General features: G+C 36.0%; 1 protein-coding gene across 2 annotated transcripts in view; it reads right to left on the reverse strand.

The window, feature by feature from the left end:
- Positions 1 to 17,683, reverse strand: part of Atrnl1 (attractin like 1) — a 744,833-nt gene that overhangs the window by 525,496 nt on the left and 201,654 nt on the right. For both annotated transcript variants that reach the window (XR_012449625.1, XM_074078234.1), the window contains one exon: positions 8,014 to 8,151. Coding sequence is in view for 1 of the 2 variants with exons in the window: in XM_074078234.1 (XP_073934335.1) it covers positions 8,014 to 8,151 (138 nt within the window). In the remaining variant the exon portion in view is untranslated. The remainder of the gene's footprint in view (positions 1 to 8,013; positions 8,152 to 17,683) is intronic.

The following is a 17,683-nucleotide window of genomic DNA, read 5'->3' on the forward strand; positions in this document are numbered from 1 at the left end:
AATGAAAGCAAACAAAACAATGAAATGACAGGCAGTACCAAACCACAGGAGAAGAAAAGACAAGAAAGTAGACAGTAACATTGATTTACCTTCATATACAATCAAACCCTTAAACAACAAAGACAACTAAATGACAGGAATCACCACATACCTATCAATACTAATACTAAATGTTAACGGACATTAATTCCCCCATCAAAAAACATATTTGGCAAACCAGATTAAAAAGAAAGATCCAACAATCTGTTGCTTACAGGAGACCCATCTCATCGACAGAAACAACCACTGGCTTAGGGTGAAAGGCTGGAAGAAGATTTACCAAGCCAATGGCCCACGAAAAAAGGCATGAGTAACAATACTTGTCTTGGACAAAGTAGACTTCAAACTTACACTGATCAAACAAGATAAGGACACTCCACACCAACAAAAGGGGAAATACACCAAAAAGAAATAATAATCATCAACCTATATGCACCCAACATCAATGCATCCAATTTCATCAAACAAACTTTGAAGGACCTAAAAACATATACAGATTCCAACACAGTGGTAGTGGGAGACGTTAATACCCCCTATCACCAATAGATAGGTCATCCAAACAAAAAAATCAATAAAGAAATTCTAGAACAAAATCACACCACAGACCAAATGGACCTAGCTGCTGTCTATAGAATATGTCATCCAACTTCTGCACAATATACATTCTTCTCAGCAGCACATGGAACCTTCTCCAAAATTGATCATATCTTAGAGCACAAAGCAAGCCTCAGCAAATGTAAGAAAATACAAATAATTCTATGCATTTTATAAGATCACAATGCATTAAAACTAGAACTCACCAACAAAAACAACAGTAGAAAACATGCAAACAGTTGGAAGCTCAACAACACATTGGTCAATGATCAAAGGGTCACTGATGAAATAAAAGATGAAAGTAAAAGGCTCCTGGAAGTTAATTAAACATGACCTACCAGAACCTATGGAACACAGCAAAGGTAGTCCTAAAAGAAAAGTTCATAGCCATGAGTGCATATATTAAAAGGACAGAAAGATCTCAAATCAATGACCTAATGCTACATCTCAAACTCCTAGAAAAACAAGAACAAGCAACTCCCAAAACAAGCAGAAGGAGAGAAATAATAAAAATGAGGACCAGAATTAATAAATAGAAAAAACAAAAGAAAAATACAAAGAATCAATGAAACAAAAAGCTGGTTCTTTGAAAAAATAAATAACATTGACAGACCCCAGGCAAACCTGACTAAAATGAGGAGAGAAAAAACACAAATTAGTACAATCAGAAATGCAGAAGGGGAGATTAACAACAAACACCATGGAAATCCAGGAAATCATCAGAGACTACTTTGAGAACCTATATTCTAATAAATTTGAAAATCTTGAAGAAATGGACAGATTTCTAGATACTTATGAGCATCCAAAATTGAACCAAGAGGATATTAATCACCTGAATAGATCTATAACACAAAATTAAATTGAAGCAGCCATAAAGAGCCTCCCAAAAAAGAAAAGTCCAGGACCTGATGGATTCTCTGCTGAATTCTATCAGACCTTGAAAGAAGAACTGATACCAAACCTCCTTAAACTGTTCCATGAAATAGAAAGGGAAGAAACATTGCCCAACTCATTTTATGAAGCCAGTATTATAATCATCCAAAAACCAGACAAAGACACCTCCAAAAAGGAGAACTATAGGCCAATCTCCTTAATGAACGTCCATGCAAAAATCCTCAGTAAAAGAATGGCAAACCAAATCCAACAACACATCAGAAATATCATTCACCATGACCAAGTTGCTTTTCTCAGGAATGCAGGGGTGGTTCAACATATGCAAACCTATAAATGTAATATAGCACATTAATAGAAGCAAAGATAAAAACCACTTAATCATCTCAACAGATGCAGAAAAAGCCTTTGATAAGATCCAACACAACTTCATGATAAAAGCTCTAAGAAAACTAGAAATAGAAGGAATGTACCTCAATATTATAAAAGCTATATATGACAAACCAATACCCAACATCATACTTAATGGAGGAAAACTGAAACCAATTCCCCTAAAATCAGGAACAAGACAAGGGTGCCCACTATCTCCACTCCTATTCAACATAGTACTGGAATTCCAGCCAGAGAAATTAGACAAGAAGAAGAAATAAAAGGAATAATAATAGGTAAAGAAGCTGTCAAAATATCCCTATTTGCAGACGACATGATCCTATACCTTAAAGTATAGGTTAAAGACCTAAAAAAACTCTACCCCAAAACTCCTAGACACCATAAACACCTACAGCAAGGTAGCAGGATACAAAATCAACTTAAAAAATCATTAGCATTTCTATACACCATCAATAAACAAATTGAGAAAGAATATATGGAAACAATTCCATTTACAATAGCCTGAAAAAAAAGCAAATACCTAGGAGTAAACTTAACAAAGGATGTGAATGACCTCTACAAGGAGAACTACAAACCCCTGAATAAAGAGATAGAGGAAGACTACAGAAGGTGGAAAGATCTCCTGTGCTCATGGATTGGTAGAATCAACATAGTAAAAATGGCTACACTACGAAAAGCAATCTACATGTTTAATGGAATTCCCATCAAAATCTCAATGACATTCATCACAGAGATAAAAAAATTTACCCTAAAGTTCATTTGGAAACACAAGAGACCACAAATAGCCAAGGCAATACTCAGCAAAAAGAGCAATGCTGGAGGTATCACAATACCCAACTTCAAATTATGTTACAAAGCAATAGAAATAAAAACAGCATGGTACTGGCATAAAAACAGACATGAAGACCAGTGGAACAGAATAGAAGACCTGGATATGAATCCACACAGCTATGCCCACCCTATTTTTGACAAAAGTGCCAAAAACATACGATGGAGAAAAGATAGCCTCTTCAACAAATGTTGCTGGGAAAAGTGGTTATCTGCCTGCAAAAAAATGAAACTAGATCCATGTTTACCACCCTGTACTAGTATCAACTCAAAAATGGATCAAAGACCTTAATATCAGACCCAAAACTCTGAAGTTAGTACAGGAAAGAACAGGGAATACTCTGGAAGCAATAGATATAAGCAAGGACTTCCTCAATAGAACCCCAGCTGCTGTGCAACTAAGAGAAAGGATGAATAAATGGGACTACATAAAATTAAAAAGCTTCTGCACAACAAAAGAAATGGTCTCTAAACTGAAGAGACCACCCACAGAGTAGGAGAAAATATTTGCCAGCTACATATCAGACAAAGGATGGACAACCAGAATATACAGGGAGCTCAAAAAACTAAACTCCCCCAAAATCAATGAACCAACAAAGAAATGGGTAACTGAACTAAGCAGAAACTTTTTCAAAAGAAGAAATTCAAAGGCCAAAAAAACACATGAAAAAAATGCTCATTTCTGGCCATAAAGGAAATGCAAATCAAAACCACACTAAGATTCCATCTCACTCCTGTTAGAATAGCTATCATCAAAAAAACCACCAACAGGTCTTGGTGAGGATGCAGGGATAAAAGAACCCTCATACACTGCTGGTGGGAATGCAAGCTAGAACAACACTCGGGAAAACAATATGAAGGCTTCTTAAAAAACTAAAGATAAATCTTCCATATGATCCTGCAATCCCTCTCCTACGATATACCCAAAGGAATGTGACTCAAGTTACTCCAGGGGCAACTGCATACCCATGTTTATTGCAGTGCTATTCACAATAGCCAAGTTATGGAAATAGCCAAGATGCTCCACTACTGACAAATGGATCAAGAAAATGTGGTATCTATACACAATGCAATTTTACTCAGCCATGAAGAAAAATGAAATCTTATCATTCGCAAAAAAATGGATGGAACTGGTGAATATCATACTGAGAGAGGTTAGCCAGGCTCAGAAGACCAAAAATCCTATGTTCTCCCTCACATAAGGACTTTCGATCTAGGCCAAATGCAGTAATGTTGTCGGACTTGGGTCACACACTAAGGGGAGAGCACATACGGGAGGAATGGGGATAGGCAGGAAACCCAAAACTTGAAAGTGTTTGATGTCCCTACTACAGAGGAGCTAATACAGTAACCTTAAAATGACAGAGATCAGTATGGGAAGATGACTGGAAGTAGAGATGAAACAATTCAGGTTGTAATACACTTGTGCATGGAAGCAATGTCAGGAATCTCTCTGTACAGCTATCCTTATCTCAACCAACAAGAATGCTTTGTCTTTCTTATTATTGCTTATGTCTTCTCTTCAACAAAACTGGAGAAAAGGGCAGAAGAGGTTCTGCCTGGTAGCAAGTGTGGAGTGGGTGAGAGACAGGGGGAGGCGGGCATGGGGGAGAAATGGCTGCAACAATGTATGCACATATGAATAAATGAATTAATAAAAAAAAAAGACAGTAAGTAGAAGGTGGTTGCCAGGTACTGAGAGTTGGGGGAGAAGATGAGCAGTGATGTTTATGAACATAGTTTAAGTTTTGTAAGAGGAAAGAACTTTTGGAGAAATAGGATGGTGATGGTTATACAATACTGTGAATGAACTATACAGTTAAAAATGGACTAAATGATGTTTCATGTGATGTTATATTTTACCACAATTCAAAAAATCTTGCTGTTGCTAGGGTTTTGAACCCAGGACCTTGTACTTGCTAAGCAGGTTCTCTACTACTTGAGCCACAAACCCCAGTCTAAAAATAATTTTTAATGACCTGAATAGACACTTTTTCAAAGAAAATATACAATAGCCAGCAATGACATGAAAAGCTGCTCAACAGCATTTACTATTTACTCCAGTCACTATGGAGATGCAAATCAAAACCACAATGAAATACCACTTCATACCACTAGGATGTACAAACGTTTTTTAAAGAAAGGAAAATAACAAATGTTGGTAAGCATCTGAAGAAACTGTAATCTTCTACATTGTTGCTAGGAATATAAAACAGTGCAACCACTATGGAAAATGTTACCTCCTAAAAACATAAACACAGCCAGGCACCAGTGGCTCATGCCTATAATCCTAGCTACTCAGGAGGTAGAGATCAGGAGAATCACAGTTCAAAACCAGCCCAGGCAAATAGTTCACAAGACCCTATCTTAAAAATACCTAACACAAAAATGGCTGGTGGAGTGGCTCAAAGTGTAGGCTCTGAGTTCAAGCCTCAGTACCACCAAAAAAATAAACACAGACTTACAACATGACCTCAGAGTTCTACTCCTAGATAGATAAACAAAAGAACTGACGAGAGGTATTCAAACAAAGACCATTAGTGCTGTTCACAGAAGCACTATTCACAAATAGCCAAAAGGATGGAAAAGTCTGAATATCCCTCAGAGAATAAATGGGTAAAACAGAGGTATAAATTGTATATGGCAATACATGCAATGGAAGATGAGGCAGGAGGATCTCAAGTTCAAGAACAGACTGGCTATGTAGGGAGAACCTATCTCAAAAAACCGGTGGTATATACACAAAGAATATTATTCAACTATTAAAATATGGTGCTGATACATGTTATAATGAAAATGAACAAAAATGTTATGCTAAGTGAAGTCAGTCACAAGAAGTCACACTTGTATGACTCTATTTATATGAAATATCCAGAATAAGTAAATTCTGACTGGCAGAAAGCAGACTAAGAATTGACAGGGCTGGAGTATAACATATACCTTACTGAGTATGTATGTTCCTGTTGTGATCATGAAAATGTTTAGGACTAGATCAAGATGATGGCTGCACAATGTTGTGAATGCTATAAATGCCAGTGGATTACAAACTTAAATACCTAAGTTCATGGCATGTGGATTTCAGTGTAATTATTTAAAAGTAACACTTTAGAACTGGGGATATGGTAACAGGCACTATATATAGGTTAAGAGAAATATATTAAGCATATATCCAATTTTTATATTATGCAATTCATAATTGCATGTACAGTTCAGGAGAATATTAGTATCATTTTCAGTTGTTTCATTCAATACTTTTCTACATAATCAATATTCCCAGAGGTACTTTCTCACACAGAAACTCTTCCCTAAAATTTGCATCCATCATGCTAGATATGACTTTCCTTCTTTCTTCTTGACTCAACTGCCTGAACCCATTACTTCTATCTGAGGAGTGGAAAATGTCATGAGCTATTCCTCCTGAGCAAAAACCTGATAGGTTATTACATACAAGCATTAAAATAAATTGGAAAGTATAAAATAAAAGTAAAGTAAAATAAAGCATACACATATATTAAATACATGAGCATTTACAGAGACATAAACTATAAATGAAACTTGTGGAAATAATGTTAAAATATACAGATAATATATCTGAAATATGGAATCTTCTACATTGCTGGTGAGAATATAAAGTAGTGTAGACAGCAAAATTCATAACTATATAAAATTCAGTGGTAGAAAACAGTATCTCTCCAAATTTACTTAACATAAAATAACAAAATACTATGAGTCCAATCTGTGGGTTGTAAATTTGGTGGAAACCACTGTGCCCACCATGACTGCAGCTTGTGTATCCAATGGACACAGTACTTCACTGTGGCTTTTGGCTAAGAGCTAAGAGCTACTGGATTGTCCCTGTCCATATTAATTTAACTTCTGCACTGAGTAAAAGCAAGGCCTAAGAATCAGACATTTTTTCCCTCTTACTAGATGTTTGGTCTTTGGTATTTTACTAAACTTCTTTGTGTATTTGTGTTGTGAAGCTAGTATGTAGTGCTGTATATAAAGCTATTAATTTAGTGCCTAGACTACAGAAATGCTAAATATCAGCCAGTTCATTTACATTAGGTCTTCAAACAGATTAGAGAATTAAAGAAGTATCACAAAACTTCTTTTCACCTATCTTCAGTTAGACCAAACCTACTATTGCAGAGTAATTTTGTTGCTCAGAGTCTGAATCCATTCATCATTTTCTTATGTCTCAACCCTGAGTGCATATTACAATCACTTGGGAAAAGAACCACTGCCCAAGATTCACCTTACAACCTCAACCCAGGCAATGATTTCATTGTTTTGGAGAGTAGCCAGAAATCCCCATTTTTAAAGACTAGTGTTAAAAGTTTATCTGTAACAGACCCAGGCTACCTCTTAATGACTATGGAAATTGCCTATATAGCATCCACAAAAAAAGGCTCAGATCTTGGAGGCTTTTTTGTGGATGTTATATAGGCAATTTCCATTTAGAGAAAGTAGATAATTGGCAAGGTCCAATCTAGAGACAAATAAGGATTATGACAAAATTTCACTTTGAAAGCAAATGTATAAGAAAGGCCAAATATTCTTTAAAAACAGGAGAAAGAATCAGCATAATAGAAGACAGAAGAAAGTAGGTTTTCTATTATAGCAAGTGACAATTACAGCTAGTACTTATAATGCTAATTTTATGTGCTTTAATTCCTAAGGCCTATTTTACATATTATCTCATTTGATCTTTACAATGATTCAGTAAGGTGTTATCATAACCCTTTTACATATGAGGGAAATGAAGAAACTGAGAGGTAAATTACTCAAGGTCACAAACTGAAATAGTAATAAATTTGAAATTTCACCCAGGATTGATACCAAACCCATTCTCTTAAACAGCATGCTGTATTACCACCCTGTCCAACAGGGTGGGCTGACGTCAGGTATATACTGACACCTTTTAATTATTTCTCATTTCAAAACTCAAGACATAATCTATTAAAAAACAAACAATCAGAAGTGATTATTTTTGAATGGTGAGATTTATACATTATTTTGTTTGTCTGCATATTATATATTTCCTATAATACACATGTACTCTTTTTGAAGTAAAAAAGTAATATTTAAAGCAAGCATAACACAGAATTTTTATAATTCACACAGTCCTTAACAAGTATATATTATTCACAAAAATATTAGAACTAAATGTAAAAATTTTCTTTAGTGATGCATATTCTCCACAACAGGATCCTCTTTCTCAATATTTTCATTAGCAAAAATGCATCAAAATAAAAGAAGACTACTTACCTGTACATTGTCCTCCATTGGTTGGATCTCCATAATACCCTGGCATACACTCTTGACACTGTTTTCCTGTAGTGAGATTTTTGCATTGCTCACACACATTATTATTGATGCAAGTGCTATGTCCATTACACTGGCAAGCTAAAGAAAACAGTAAAAAGTATTACAAACATATAAATAGTAAGGACAATAATTGACAAGACAGAATTTATTTTGAAAGTCTGGATCCTACCAAAGTCCAAAGGAAATTTTTAAGGTTTTCTTAATGTAAACACATGTAACTCAAAGTACTAATGCAAGACAATATACACAATGAATTGTGTGTTGAAATTTTACCTTATTATCTACAAAATGCAAGGATAAGAGATAATAAAAAATGTAAAATATAACTAAGGAAGGAATACTTTAAAACACTCCTTAAAGATTCATATGAATGTATGGCAACCAAGTGCTATAAGCACAATACTGAACAAGACAGCTTTGATAAAGAATGCTAATGTGCATATTAATTATATTTATATTCAATGACAAAGAAAATATATACAGAATCTATGAGGCAACAAATCCTTACTTCAAGAAAATAAATTAGTAGCAAAATGGACAAAAATACCATTTTTAAGTTAATTTGAATAAGTGCATATCTTCTTCAGGCAAGAAAAGTTTCAAAGTATAACTGAAATTCTATTTGAATTTGAAGCAAACAGAATCAGATTTAAAGGATGAGTACCTTTTTCTATGTCTTCACAAATACAATTGTTACAAATATGTTTTGGTGTTACTATTGTAACAGAATGCAAAATTCTCAGATTAAAGTTCATAAGTGGAAACTCATACTCTCACTGCCTAGTTGTGCATAATATTAACTTTATTTGGTAACTGCTTGCCCAAACATCACTATCATTGTCACCCTTACGAACATTTTCATTATTATTACAATTAAGATATCACCTAGTAGAGGATTCGAGGATGGCAGCTAGAGGGAGGAAGCAGAGAGCATGTCCCCTAAAGTAAAATCTTGGACAGACGCTGGAGATACATCTTACATGAAAAACCACCAAGAAGAGGCAAAACTTTGACTTCTCCACACCTCCAGCCTGCACATAGCATCTCCACTTCACATTAAAGGGAGAAACCAGGAGGGCTCCCGTGCTGCCGCCAGACTCCAGCACCCGACGGCTTGGGAAGACACAACCACAAGTGCTATTATTACAGCTAGAAAATACTTAATTGCACACAGTACAGGGACAATAACAACGCCAAGGACAATGACGGGAAGACAGAAAAAAAACAGGGAAATCAGTTTCCCCACAGTAAAAAATTAGTACAGGAACCAGAGGGAAATGAAGAAAACAGATACTCAGATCCAGACTCAAACAAAATGAAGATAAACTATGCCAAAGAACCCAATGAAGCCCACAAGAATAATTTAAAAGAAGACATACTACAGGTATTCAATGAGGATTTTATAGAGATGATACTGGATAGGGTCAACCAAAATGTACAGGAGACACTCAAGAAATTCCAAGACCACAAAAATAGAGAATTTGAAAAAGCCAAAAGAAGAAATAAAGGAAACCATAGAAGCACTGTATAAACACCAAAGTGAAACAAAGAACACAATTAATAAACAGATAAATGAACTCAGGATGAAAATAGACAATATTAAAGAGGAAACCACCCAGGATATGGAAAATCTCAGAAAAAAGAATGAAACAGAATTGCAAAACAAAACAGAGGGCCAATCCAGCAGAATAGAACAAACAGAAGACAAAATCTCAGAAATCAAAGATGAAATGATAATTAAAGGAAAAACCACAGAACTATTAGTTAAATAACTGAAGAACTATTAATTAAACAACTCAAGACCTGTCAAAAGAAAATGCAAGAACTCACCGACTCCATCAAAAGACCAAACCTGAGAATCATGGGCATCGAAGAAGGAGAAGAGGTGCAAGCGAAGGGAATGTGTAATATATTCAACAAAATAATAACAGAAAATTTCCCAAATCTAGAGAAAGCTATTCCCATACAAATGCAAAAGGCCTCCAGAACACCAAACAGACCAGATCAAAATAGAACTACTCCACGACATATCATCATTAAAATAACAAGTTCAGAAACTAGGGAAAGAATATTGAAGGCTGTAAGAGAGAAAAAACAAATAACATACAAAGGTAAACCCATCAAAATCACAGCAGACTTCTCAACAGAAACATACAAAGTAGGACGAGCTTGGGGAGAGATCTTCCATGTACTGAATGAAAATAACTTCAACCCCAGGATACTCTACTCAGCAAAACTATCATTCAAAATAGATGGAGCAATAAAGGTCTTCCATGATCAGCAGAAACTAAAACGATATGTGACCACAAAGCCACCACTACAAAAGATAACTCAAGGGATTCTGCACACAGAAAGTGAAACCTAACATAACCATGAAAGGACAGGCAGTACCAAACTACAGGAAAAGAAAAAGCAAGACAGTAGAGAGTAACCTCAACTTAGGCACACACAATCAAACCTTCAAACAACTAAGACGACTAAATGACAGGAATCACCACATACCTATCAGTACTAACACAATGTTAATAGACTAAATTCACCCATCAAAAGGCACCATTTGACGAAATGTATTAAAAAGGAAGACCCAACAATTTGTTGCTTACAGGAGACCCATCTCACTGACAGAAATAAGCATAGGTTTAGGATGAAAGGCTAGAAGAAGATTTACCAAGCCAATGGCCCCCCAAAACAGGCAGGAGTAGCAATACTTATCTCTGACAAAGTAGACTTCAAACCTACATTGATCAAACAAGATAAAGGACATTCCATACTAATAAAAGGGGAAATAGAACAAAAGGAAATAACAATTATCAACCTATATGCACCCAATGTCAACGCACCCAATTTCGTCAAACATACCCAGAAGGACCTAAAAGAATATATTAACTCCAACACAGTGGTCATGGGAGGCTTTAACACCCCATTATTATCAATAGATAGGTCATCCGAACAAAAAATCAATAAGGAAATCCTAGATCTAAAATATACCATAGATCAAATGGACCTACTTGATGTCTACAGAACATTTCATCCAACTTCTACACAATACACATTCTTCTCAGCAGCCCATGGAACCTTCTCCAAAATAGAACATACACTAGGGCACAAAGCAAGCCTCAGCAAATATAAGAAAATGGAAATTATACCATGCATACTATCTGATCACAATGCAGTAAAATTAGAACTCACCAACAAAAGTAAAGACAAAAAACATGCAAACAGCTGGAAACTCAATAACTCATTACTTAATGAACACTGGGTCATTGATGAAATAAAAGAGGAAATAAAAAAGTTCCTGGAAGTGAATGAAAATGAAAACACAACCTACCAGAACCTATGGGACACAGCTAAGGCAGTCCTGAGAGGAAAATTTATAGCCATGAGTGAATATATTAAAATGATTGAAAGATCCCAAATCAATGACCTAATCATACATCTCAAACTCCTAGAAAAACAAGAACAAGCAAATCCCAAAACAAATAGAAGGACAGAAATAATAAAAATAAGAGCTGAAATCAACGAAATAGAAACCAAAAAAACCATACAAAGAATTAATGAAACAAAAAGTTGGTTCTTTGAAAAAATAAACAAGATCGATAGACCCCTGGCAAACCTGACTAAAATGAGGAGAGAAAAAACACAAATTAGTAGAATTAGGAATGCAAAAGGGGAGATAATAACAAACACCATGGAAGTCCAGGAAATCATCAGAGACTACTTTGAGAACCTATATTCAAAAAAATTTGAAAGTCTTAAAAGAAATGGACAGATTTCTAGATACATATAATCATTCAAAACTGAACGAAGAGGATATGAAACACCTGAATAGATCTATAACACAAAATGAAATTGAACCAGCAACCAAAAGTCCAGGACCTGATGGATTCTCTCCTGAATTCTATCAGACCTTTAAAGAAGAACTGATGCCAACCCTCCTTAAACTGTTCCATGAAATAAAGGGAATGAAAACTGCCTAACACATTTTATGAAGCCAGTATTATATTTATGCCAAAACCAGGCAAAGACACCTCCAAAAAGGAGAACTATAGGCCAATCTCCTTAATGAACATTGATGCAAAAATCCTCAACAAAATAATGGCAAACCGAATTCAGCAACACATCAAAAAGATTATTCACCACGACCAAGTAGGCTTCATCCCAGGGATGCAGGGGTGGTTCAACATACGAAAATCAATAAACGTAATAAACCACATTAACAGAAGCAAAGACAAAAACCACTTCATCATCTCAATAGATGCAGAAAAAGCCTTTGATAAGATCCAACACCATTTCATGATAAAAGCTCTAAGAAAACTAGGAATAGAAGGAAAGTACCTCAACATTGTAAAAACTATATATGACAAACCTACAGCCAGCATCATACTTCATGGAGAAAACCTGAAATCATTCCCTCTAAAATCAGGAACTAGACAATGATGCCCACTTTCTCCACTTCTATTCAACATAGTACTGGAATTCCTAGCCAGAGCAATTAGGCAAGAAGAAGGAATAAAAGGAATACAAATAGGTAAAGAAACTGTCAAAATATCCCTATTTGCAGACGACATGATCCTATACCTTAAAGACCCAAAAAACTCTACTCAGAATCTCCTAGACACCATCAATATCTATAGCAAGGTAGCAAGATATAAAATAAACATAGAAAAATCATTAGCATTTCTATACACTAACAATGAAAAAACTGAAAAAGAATATATGAAAACAATTTCATTTACAGTAGCCTCAAAAAAAATCAAATACGTAGGTGTAAACCTAACAAAGGATGTGAATGACTTCTACAAGGAAAACTATAAACTTCTGAAGAAAGAGACTGAGGAAGACTATAGAAAGTGGAGAGATCTCCCATGCTCATGGATTGGTAGAATCAACATAGTAAAAATATCTATACTCCCCAAAGTAATCTATATGTTTAATGCAATTCCCATTAAAATTCCAATGACATTCATTAAAGAGATTGAAAAAACTACCATTACATTTAAATGGAAACACAAGAGGCCACGAATAGCCAAGACAATATTCAGTCAAAAGAACAATGCTGGAGGTATCATGATACCCGACTTCAAACTATATTACAAAGCAATAACAATAAAAATAGCATGGTACTGGCACAAAAACAGACATGAAGACCAGTGGAACAGAATAGAAGACCCAGATATGAAGCCACACAACTATAACCAACTTGTCTTTGACAAAGGAGCTAAAAATATACGATGGAAAAATAGCAGCCTCTTCAACAAAAACTGCTGGGAAAACTGGTTAGCAGTCTGCAAAAAAGTGAAACTAGATCCATTTATATCACCCTATACCAATATTAACTCAGAATGGATTAAGGATCTTAATATCAGACCACAAACTCTAAAGTTGATACAGGAAAGAGTAGGAAATACTCTGGGATTAGTAGGTATAGGTAAGAACTTTCTCAATGGAACCCCAGCTGCACAGCAACTAAGAGATAGCATAGATAAATGGGACTTCATAAAACTACAAAGCTGCTGCTCAACAAAAGAAATGGTCTCTAAACTGAAGAGAACACCCACAGAGTGGGAGAAAATATTTGCCAGCTACACATCAGACAAAGGACTGATAACCAGAATATATAGGGAACTTATAAAACCAAATTCTCCCAAAACTAATGAACCAATAAAAGAAATGGGCAAGTGAACTAAACAGAACTTTCTCAAAAGAAGAACTTCAAATGGCCAAAAAACACATGAAAAAATGCTCACCATCTCTAGCAATAAAGGAAATGCAAATTAAAACCACACTGAGATTCCACCTCATCCCTGTTAGAATAGCCATCGTTAGCAACACCACCAACAACAGGTGTTGGCAAGGATGCGGGGGAAAAGGAACCCTCTTACACTGTTGGTGGGAATGTAAACCAGTACAACCACTCTGGAAAAAAATTTGGAGGCCACTTAAAAAGCTAAACATTGATCTACCATATGATCCTGCAATACCACTCTTTGGCATATACCCAAAAGACTGTGACACTGGTAACCAGAGGCACCTGCACACCCATGTTTATTGCGGCACTATTCACAAAAGCCAAGTTATGGAAACAACCAAGATGACCCACTACTGACGAGTGGATTAAGAAAATGTGGTATCTATACACAATGGAATTTTATGCAGCCATGAAGAAGAATGAAATGTTATCATTCGCTGGTAAATGGATGGAATTGGAGAACATCATTCTGAGTGAGGTTAGCCTGGCACAAAAGACCAAAAATCGTATGTTCTCCCTCATATGCGGACATTAGATCAAGGGCAAACACAACAAGGTGATTGGACTTTGATCACAAGATAAAAGCGAGAGCACACAAGGGAGATATTAGGATAGGTAAGACACCTAAAAAACTAGATAGCATTCGTTGCCCTCAACGCGGAGAAACTAAAGCAGATACCTTAAAAGCAACTGAGGCCAATAGGAGAAGGGGACCATGAATTAGAGAAAAGCTTAGAATAAGAAGAATTAATCTAGAAGGTAACACACATGCACAGGAAATAAACGCGAGTCAACTCCCTGTATAGCTATCCTTATCTCAACTAGCAAAAACCCTTGTTCCTTCCTATTATTGCTTATACTATCCCTTCAACAAAATTAGAGATAAGGGCAAAATAGTTTCTTCTGGGATCGAGGGAGTGGGGGGGGACTGGGAAAGGGCGGGGTGGGTGGTAAGGGAGGGGGTTGGGGGAGAGGGGAGAAATGACCCAAACATTGTATGTACATATGAATAAAAAAAAAAATTATCACCTATTGGTACTATTTTTAGTACCATTTCTAAGATGAGAAATCCTGGGTTAAGTAAATACCCATAGTCACACAGCTAAGCAAGGGGAGAAACAAGTAATCAAGAAGTTTGAACCAGAAAACCAGACTTTAAATACTATATAAAGCTGACACTTGTATGCAGTAAACTCTAAAATGAGAGAGTTTTCCCAAAAGATAATCATGGTGTCATCAATATGACTTAACATTAAAGGGGAAGAAAATATACATGCAAGAAGATTAAAACCAAATACGAATATTTTACAGAAATTTTCAGAGACATAACTCTTACAACATAGTAGAGAAAGGACATAGAGTCATCATGGAAAGTGTTAAATAATCATCATCTTCTTCATGGAATTAAAAAACCGTGTGATACCTTTTAAACTGCACATTATTAATTTAAAAATGTAGTAACAGAATATGTTCATGATAAGTTAAGTAAAACAGGATACAAAACATTACATTTAGAATAATCACAATTTTAAAATGTCTTTGAAAAAGTTGGTCACCTAGTTCAGTAACATTTTTCTGTACCATCAATTTTAAAAACAAATTCATGTTATTTTTATAAGAAACAATAATGTCACTAAAAGTTTTTAATTTTTAATAATATGCTTGAATGGTCAAGCTAGTGTTTTATAGAAAATTCATTATATAGTGACACTAGTTAATTCACTTAAGTAAAAACAAGATTTATTGAATACCCATTACATGTAAAGCATAACTTAAAGAAACAAAATGACAGGTTACTATGAGGACTTTTGTGAAATTTCTAACCCCAGTGAAGAAATCATCAGAAAAAAAATGCTTTAACTTCTGAATAAGAGGGTTAAATTTAACTCTCACTTTTAACATCCTTCTCATAGACTACCATTGAAATAATGGGGAAATGTGCCACCAACAGCAAAAATTTGGGTATGATAATAACTACATAAACAAAACTATACAGTAGTAATCCACAATACCTCTTAAAATTAAAAGATAACCCAGGCTTAACACTGCTCCATCTTCTCTGTCTAGATAAGGAATGCTGAAGACAAGGGCAGACCACAGGGCAGTCAAGAAGTACCTATAGGGCAGCACCAATACAGATGCTGGAAACTGACACAGGGTGCCTGCTATGGTAGACACATCAAGCAGAAAGATGGTACAATTTAGACCTAACTTCAGGAAATATTCTAGCAAAAAAATGGCTGGTCATTATCATAGCTTCTAGCTAGTGTGGTACCAATGGCAAAGGAGAAAGCATACTATAAAAAAAAAAAAAAAAAACTCAACCTTAGTACAATGGTTGTATCAAACACAGACAAGGAAAGGATTTGGTAGTAAGCCTGTGATTAAGCTTTATTCACCACTGCCATCGGAGTGCTGGATCAACAGGTAATGCAACTTATACATAATAATCCTTCCAGGATGCATTATTACTTTAAAGGTCCTAATACCAACCTAGCTGTGGAACACGAATAAAACTAAAGAGAAGCCATCTATTCTGTTTTGCCTAAATTTTAAAACCAGCCCAGATGGCTCCTTATTTATGTATACACAAACAGAAAAAAATAAAAATAAAACATAATGACAAATTCAGCTTTACTATGCAAATAAAGTTCATAGTTTTGAAAAATATGGACTCTCTAAAACAGATGTGCAACATTTTAAAATATCTTCTTGACATTCTCAATAAATTTCAAACATATATACATAGAAATTCCAGGCAAAAGTTTATCCAAAATAGTTCTAAATACATAATTTACTTTATAAGAAAAGGGTATTATCAGGTGCTAAAAATGAAGCAGGGATTAAAGCAAGAACAGTGTCGTTTGAGTTAGCAGTTAAAATATTACTGTATGTGAGATAGGTGAGCAAGCACTGGAAGGCATACGTTTCAAAAGCTACAAAGTCAGAAGATGAAACTGTTGCCATCCTCAAAGAACAGAGTTAAGTAGAACCATGTTCACAAAGTGAAGCCATCAACTGTAGCCTATCTGTAAAAAAGTACTAAAATGCATCATAAGCTCTCGGCATCAGGCTTGCACCCAGGACTCACCATGTGTCCCTTTATACTTCCCTTCTGTTAATAAACTCCATTTACACCCACATGTCCTGCCATGGATTCTTCCCAGTGGGATACAAAGAATTTGGAAGTCTTCTGATCACAACTGTACCAGTACCATTAACATTTTTGGCAAAGCCAGGCAAGGAGTTAAAAAGGTAAAATGCTATGTTTATTGATTTGTTTTCTTCTAAGCCACTCCTCCCTGTCCTCTAGCCCTGTGCCCCTTACACATCAGTGTCTCGCCCAAAGCATGCTGCTGGGAGATGCTGGTATGCGCTTTATTAGCCCAGCCCCATGTGACACGAGGCATGCGGGGCCTACACACACCCACCAGCCTCTGTGGCCACATCCTTGTAGACAGGCAACTGGGCAGAGCAGAAATACAGAGGTGGCCATTGCGACAGGACACAAGTTTGCCATCTAGCCCACGTGGACAGGGTGGTCAGGACTGCCTGTGAGGCCTTAAATTATCATCCTTGTTAGCCCCTGACTCTTTCCTGCAGCTGCCATGCTTGTGTACCTTCCCTCTTCTCCCCTTCTCCCTTCTCTCTGCTCCTTTTCTAATTCCCTGACCCAAGCAGCCACATGGCCCAGGAAGCATGCTAGCAATGGCTGGCCTCAGCCATGGTGGCCACACCTGCAAGTGAGATGGCACATCCACCCGACCAGCCTCAGGCCTTGTCTCTAAAGTGAGAACCATGGGGTCAGATTTAAAATACTAAGAAACTCTAGCTTTGGATTCTTTAGGCCCTGGGGTGGTT

The sequence above is a fragment of the Castor canadensis genome, chromosome 7, assembly GCF_047511655.1.
Source record: "Castor canadensis chromosome 7, mCasCan1.hap1v2, whole genome shotgun sequence".
Classification (NCBI taxonomy): Eukaryota; Metazoa; Chordata; class Mammalia; order Rodentia; family Castoridae; genus Castor; species Castor canadensis.